Below are 7,629 nucleotides of genomic sequence, written 5' to 3'. Positions count from 1 at the left end.
AGGGGAACAAGAATGTGATTCAATTCTATTTAATTAAAATATGTTTTTAAATGTTAATAAATTCAGATGAATTGAAATCATGTAACTTTTCTCTTCATAATGCAATAAGTTTTTTTTTTAATAAAATCATACCTACAATGTGCCAAGAGAAAGAATTCTTGTTGATTTCCAGATGATTGTGCAGTAACCTAGAGATAGGAGTAATGTCTACACTACTGGTCCTAAGAGAGGCCCAGGGCACTGTGGAGTACCAGACCTGTAGGCCCACTGGCCATCTGAGGGTGTAGTGGAGGTCTGCTAATCCCTGCTTTTGGAGTTGACAGAGCTGACCTGTTGAATGTCTTTTGATTATTCTGTTTGCATGGAGAAACCTTCACTTTGGACTTGATATCTTATCTGTCAAGAAGTGACATGTCACTGCTGCAAGCTGAGAACTGGGTAGGGAGTGGGGCAGGGGGCAGGGAGCAGGGGAGATAGGTTTTAAGAACTAACCATTAGGACTTGTCCAAATTCACCTTTTTCTGTCTTATTTGAAAAGTTAGGTTATTTTGCAGTTTTCTATAGTAACAAATTGACTCTAGTCTAGTTTCAGCTAAACAAAAAGCTTCTGGTCAAATGTCAAGTGAGTCACTTGAGTGATTGGCCTAACTGCTGTCTGTCTTACAGAGCTCTCAATCTTTGTATGTATGTATGTATGTATGTATGTATGTATGTATTATGTATGTATGTATGTGTACACACACATACCGCTCTCCTCCTCCTTTCTCCATCTCTCTCTCCCTCCACCAACTAGTACACATTTCACACTACTGAGTCACACCTCTGAACTGATGCAATGCCACAGAGGGGAGGATGCATGTCATACTCTCTGAGCTGACAGATGCCAGAATCTTGAAGCAAGGCTTCCCTGTCTCCATCTCTTCTCCTTAGCTGCCATAATCCAGGTCAGCAGCACATCTCATGGGCATTGTTCTGGGAACCCCCTGTCTTGTTTTTTCTATTCTATTTTCCATCCAGAGCCACACTAATCTTTCCCATATGGGAAGCCAATTGCATCATCTCCTTTTCAAAAACTGTTCGGTTACTCCCCATTATATTTTGAATAAAATTCAACTCTGTCTGTCCAAGTCCTACACAGCTGCACAGTTGGAGCTGCTTACCTCCACATCTTGAACTTTTCTGCACTTGCTTCCCCTGCTGAGGGTTTGTCTGTTGTTGTGTATTGTGATGCTACATACTGGCCCTGGCTGCCTCAGGGCGGAGAATCCTCACACACACCAAGTAATGCTATGCAGCCTTCCCTGTTAACCATTGGTTGACTACAGATGCCTTCAGCCTATAGCAGGGCAGAAGAGAGGTAGGTGGGAATTTGGTTCCCAGGCTTGGGGTCTGAGGAGCATGAGAAGGAGAGAAGGTGGAGAAAGGAGCAGACACTATGGGGTAGGTGAATCATGAAAACATGGCCCTGAGGGCTGGCCAATTGGAGTTGAGAGTGGACATGGCAGAACATGGCAAGTCATAGCTCGGGGTTACTGATAAGGAAGTAGATGCTAACAGCTTAGAGGGCAGCTATCTGACAGCTCTGGTGCTTTAAAGGCTTATTATAAATATAGAGGTTTTGTGTCTTTTACCTGGGAACTAAATAATCTAAGGCAGGGTAGAAACCCCAAATTAAATATTTTCACATCTACCTTCTCTTCTCTCCCCAGCCTTCCCCTGAGTGTGGAGCAGGGCATGCTAGGTCTAACATCAAGCCGTTCACTGACAAGACACCCTTGTTGGAGAAGACAGTTCCTTAAGTGGCAGAACATGGCTTGCACATCCTCCCCACCTGCCCTGATCACTCAGTCTATGTGAGTCCCTCATCCAGCCCCTATGTGAGTCCCTCATCCAGCCCCTATGTTTGTCCCTCATCCAGCCCCTATGTAAATCCCTCATCCAGCCCCTATGTGAGTCCCTCATCCAGCCCCTATGTGAGTCCCTCATCCAGCCCCTATGTAAATCCCTCATCCAGCCCCTATGTGAGTCCCTCATCCAGCCCCTATGTGAGTCCCTCATCCAGCCCCTATGTGAGTCCCTCATCCAGCCCCTATGTGAGTCCCTCATCCAGCCCCATCTCAGTCCCTCCTTGTTTGACTGATAACTTACTATTATCTAAATAATCTTCCTGGTTTGTTCACATCTCTTTCCACACAGCCTCTAATCTGCCTGGTAGGAGGTGGCCCTTCTCTGTCTTATTCACAGCTATAATCTAGCACCTAAAATGCTCTCAGCAGATAATAGGCACTTGAAAAACACTTGTTGAGTATGTTGAATGACTATTTTGTGTGAATAATGGTACAAGCCCAGTATTTCCTACTGGGCTAACCCATTTACTGCTCCATAGATGCGTGGGCTTTTAAATGAGTCAAATGATCTTCTACCACTGTCAGACAGCTTTCCTAGAAAGCCTCTGAGAAAGAGGTACATTGCATATGCACACCAACTAAAAGGATAAATACATATTCCTTCTCCCGTCTGTGCCGCTCCTCTGCTTCCTGCATCATTTCTTGAGCCTCTTCAAGTTTCGCATCCACCAGCTTCTGCTGCAGTTCTCGATGTTTGAATATTTTGTCCAGATGCTAGGGGGAAAAAAAGGCATAAAAGCCAGGCCTGTGATTAGTGTGTAGAAATGTAAAAATAGGAAACAATTCACATGAATACAAATTTCCTGGTTTTTAAATTTCTAAGGAATATACCCTGGCCTCACTGAAGGCCATAAATTGGTGATAATCCCCAGCTTCCCACTATTCAGACAGCTTCAAATGGTGGTAATGCCAGGGGCCAGGCAGAATTAATGCCTAAAGGTTACAAACATGATTTTTCTCAATTTGGAAGCCAGTTGAAAGGATGCTATTCATTTATACTAAACCTCCCAGACAATGCTCCACTGTACTCTGGCTTGGCATTGTGGCCCTTTTCCTAATTATGGGACTACTTTTAACAATAAGACAAATATAATTTATCACAGTGAATTTTCATCAGAGTGCCGGCATATGATCCCTAGATGTGTAGGCCTGAGGTTCAGACCCCTGAGTGCTTACTCTTGCTGCTTGGGTGCTGCCCACATGTTAAATGCTTGGTATCCAGCTTGACACGATTGGGATGTGGTAGAAAAGTCAAGAAGTAAGGTTTGCTAGGAGGCCTTCTGGCCTTTGACAGTTACCCTGAAGTGAGCACCTCAGCTCAGCCACACCTTTCTCACCATGTTTAGGTGCTACTTTGACACAGGCCCCAACATGATGAGGTCACTTGCTTACAGTCTGAAGCTGTAAACAGGTGAGCCACACCGGTTTAGAAAAGGTACAGAATGACCTTTTCTCTCAGTAAGCTGAGTCTCTGTCAGTAGTTCTTATAGGAGAGGAAAGATAACTAACATGTAGAAGTGACATGACCTGGCCTCATCTGTGAAGTGGCAGTCATTCACTGTCCTCACGTCTTGAGCTCTGGACTACCTCTGTTTGAAGGATGGCTGCCTGGTTCAGAGGCCCCATCAGAAAGTGGACACACAGAATGTTGTGTTGGGATTTAAACAGAACCAGTGCTGGGAATCTGAAACAAATATTCCAGGCCATTCCTGTCTGAGGTCTTTCTGAGGACAGCAGATATTTTCCCATCGGCTCTTCCTTTCTTCTTCACTCTTACTTCTACCCTGGATGGATTCAAACCTTCTCACAAGAGAAGATGGTAGCTAGGTATTATGGCTTGCTGGTAGGAGTTTCCTAATTCACCTAACTCCTAGGACCATGTACTGCTGACTCAAATATTGTTTTCTTGGTAAAATCGTGGCACATTACCAACCCAGCCCCTTGTTATATCACTAATGTAAAATATTGAAAATGAAAATCTTTGTGACTGTCAATGACATCCTCTCTAGGCCACTGCTTTTATACATACATAAAACACAGCAAAGAGAGTGGGTGCTGTGGCTAATGTTAATAACTTAGTGTGATCCAGAGTCACTGGAGAGAAACCCTCTGGGTGTGCCTCTGAGGGACGGTCTGCATTAGATTAACTTCTGGGCTTGCCTGTGAAGGATCACCTAGCTGGATCGGGTTCATTGAGGTGGGGAGGACCACCCTAACTGTGAGTGATGCCATTTCATGATCTGGGATCCTGGACTGAATAAAGATGAGAAAGTAGGCTGCCTATGAAAATCCTTTATTCTGTTTTCTGTCTGCGGACCAGTGGAACCAACTGTTTACCTGCACTTGCCTCCATTCCTTCCCCTTTCTGTGCTACCATGGAACAATTCTCCAAAACTGTAAGCCAGAATTTACCTTTCCTCCCTTATGTTGCTTCTTAGTAGATATTTGGTCACAGCAACACATAAAGTAGCTTACATAGATAATGTTCTCTGCTTGATAGTAAAGTTGAAACAAGTGGCATGAAGTGTGCAAAGTATACTCCCTAATACATTGCTTGACACAAATTAGGCACTAAATAAATGATATTATAATCACTACATTATTAATGCTACTATTAGCTTGTTAGTTGAGATGGCATGGCAAGCCTAATGAAGAGTGCAGAGTTCTCTCTTGTCTACATGGGAAGGATTTTTAAAGGACCCAAGGGCTGTGCAGGATGACTGCCCACAGCCCCGCACTTTGCTTCCTGCTTTTATTTTGATGTGATGCAAGCTCAGCCAGGTGTTTGGTAGGACTGTCTTTTTTTAAATTTTATTTTGGTTAGTAAAAGAAATCCAATTGTAACAATAGTTGAGAGGGCTGACCATGAATTTCTTCTTAACCAATCCCCTCACTTTCACAAGGCAGCTCTGGGCCTGTGTAGAGTTCTGTGAACTGTTTGATGTGGTTCTCACCTCCTCTCTGAGCTCGTACTGGTCAATGATGCTTTTCAGTTTTTCCGCAAGCTCTGTGTTCTCCTGGCAGAGCTTCATGTTGCGCTCACTCTGCTGCTCTATCTGAGTCTGGATATCTGTCAGGGTAGTCTGAAAGTGACTTGTGATCTCTTTCCTCTTCTCCTCTTCCTCACGTCCCCGTTGGAGGGTTTCCTCCTGTGGATGAACAGCAAGACATTCTGTGCTGGTTTGGAGGTACCCATGGTTTAGAGAACTCAGGGTAAGTTCACTGAAAGAAGCAATGTACAGAGTCAGCCGGGTGTTTCTTGTCGGTTCTCTACAGCTAAGGTTGCCTGATGATCCCCAAATAAATGTCTGAGCAGGGATTCAGCTATGAATGCAGCCACTCAGGGCAGCTGCTGGGCTCAGGGATGAACAGCCTTCCTTTAAAACTGAAGAGTCTCCTGCTGAGTGAATGACCTGCAGTGACTTCTGGGAGTTACACAGTCATATTGAGACTTTGATCTCTTAGTTGGTGGGGGGGGGCGGGGAAGGCCACCGGGATTTATTAACAGATGGGAAGCAGATAATGAATTGTTTCTGTGTTAGGGGGTCTGGCAGAGGAGTGGTGGTGATATGCAGCGGAGAGAAATAGATGTAATGTTATTCTATAAAACCATGGAATATTAACCACAGAGTTGTATCACCCAGATTTTATGAGCGAGATCATAATATAAACTTCTTTTTTCTTTCAGGTTTTATTTTTATTTATGTTTATGTCTCTGTGTGAATGAATCTCTGTCAAAATGTGTGGGTACCCGGAGAAGCCAGAAGAAAGCACCAGATCCCTTGAAACTGGAGTTAACAGTTGATTGTGAGCTACTTTGCATGGGTGGTGGGAACTGAACTTGGACCCTTTGTAATGAGCAGCAAGTGGTCTCAATAGGAAAAATATATTATCAGACAGCTCTTCAGAAGAGAAATCAGAAAAAGGAATCTTTCCAAATAGACTGGATATTTCATTCCTGGACAGAATGATCATTTGCTGTGTCATTTTGTGTTATAAATAAAATATTTGCAAAATAAATTTTGAATTAGAAGGTAATAAGGTTGAAATCTCCTTAAGTCTAAAGTGAAGCAATGAGACACTTACCAGCATCACCCACCCTATGGCTTCTTACCATCGAGGAATTGAAAGTTTTATATTATTATTGTTCTCTTTCTCTGACAACAAAACTTCACATTTATCACTAACCACTAATACTGTGCCCACATTCCTCTATCTACACCAGGAATTATCTGTTATAACTGTTCATTTTATTCTTTTAGAATAAAGGGTTTGCGCTCCCTATATTATCCCAAAGATAGACACATTTACACGGCTGACAGATGATACACACTTTCAGATTCCTTTCAGTCCTGGTTAATTGTTAATGGGAACGTGCACTTCATTATTGGCAAGTGAAATTACACTGCATTAAGTTGCCTACCAACTTCAAATTATGGAACAGGACTTAGAAAGAGAGAATTACGTTAGCAGAACTAATTGCACAAGTCTTTATTAGGATAGAATTGATCTGGAAAATATATGCTCTGGAAGTATTTTATTGCTCATTTCCATCTTTCTTATATAATTTTAACACATTGCCTAACTTGTTGGCCATCAGAATTATAATTTCATCATATTGTAACTTCTTAGAAATATTATAAAAGATACTGCCTAGAGATTATTTCAGATAACATTTATCTTCATATACCAATACTTATTATGTATATCACTAAAAATGATTGTAAGTATCAGCTAAAGTGTAACCAGACATATCTGTGATCGTGATTACCACCTCATTGCTCCTGATATACTAAGAAGTCCCCAAATTATGAATCACATGACTATGGTCTATGATCATAATTTCATTTTTATTTCTAAAGATTCCATATGAATGAAAAGGCTATGCCATGCTTCTAAGAAAGTCTGATATTTTACACATCTGAGCATATGCTATTAAACATTAGCCACTGAGAGTATAGTAGGCTGAGTGACACTGATTACACTCTCATGTCAAGCCACTCAGTTCGAGCTTATTAAATGGCAGCTTGAGTTTTATGTTATATTGCCTCCCCTTTAATAGGAGGAACAATACAAGGCCTTGGGAGGAAGCCCAAACTATCTTGAACTTGTGATTCTCCTGCCTCATCCTCCCAAATACCAATGTTCTATGTTGGTTTTTCAACTAGGCTAAAATAAGTCTTGCCAAATGTTTTTCAATTGAGTTCATTGATAAAGAGTGTGCCATCTTTTGGACAATGTCTGAGACAATTTTAAAAATCTTTTGTGATTGGGTTACCTCACTCAGGATGATGTTCTCCAGATCCATCCATTTCCCTAAGAATTTCATAAATTCACTGTTTTTAATAACTGCCTAGTACTCCATTGTGTAGATGTACCACAATTTCTGTATCCACTCCTCTGTTGAGGGACATCTGGGTTGTTTCCAGGTTCTGGCTATTATAAATAAGGCTGCTTTGAACATGGTGGAGCATATGTCCTTATTACATTGTTGGAGCATCTTTTGGGTATATGCCCAGGAGTGGTATAGTTGGGTTCTCTGGTAGAACCATGTCCAATTTCCGGAGGAACCGCCAAGCTGATTTCCAGAGTGGTTGTTCCAGTTTGCAATCCCATCAGCAATGAAGTAATGTTCCTCTTTCTCTACAACCTCACCAGCATCTGCTGTCCCCTGAGTCTTTTATCCTAGCCAATCTGACTGGTGTGAGGTGAAATCTCAGAG

At 42.2% G+C, this 7,629-nt stretch overlaps 1 protein-coding gene across 2 annotated transcripts in view; it reads right to left on the bottom strand.

Annotated features, from left to right (window-relative positions):
- Txlnb (taxilin beta) overlaps positions 1-7,629 on the bottom strand; it is a 46,341-nt gene that overhangs the window by 13,178 nt on the left and 25,534 nt on the right. For both annotated transcript variants that reach the window (XM_031380486.1, XM_031380485.1), the window contains exons 5-6: positions 4,862-5,056; positions 2,502-2,621 (exon numbers count right to left, since the gene is read on the bottom strand). In XM_031380486.1, the coding sequence (XP_031236346.1) occupies positions 2,502-2,621; positions 4,862-5,056 (315 nt within the window). The remainder of the gene's footprint in view (positions 1-2,501; positions 2,622-4,861; positions 5,057-7,629) is intronic.

This window comes from Mastomys coucha, unplaced genomic scaffold (assembly GCF_008632895.1).
Source record: "Mastomys coucha isolate ucsf_1 unplaced genomic scaffold, UCSF_Mcou_1 pScaffold2, whole genome shotgun sequence".
NCBI classification, from domain to species: domain Eukaryota; kingdom Metazoa; phylum Chordata; class Mammalia; order Rodentia; family Muridae; genus Mastomys; species Mastomys coucha.
Note: the sequence above shows the minus strand (reverse complement) of the source record. Positions and strands in the feature narration are given on the sequence as shown.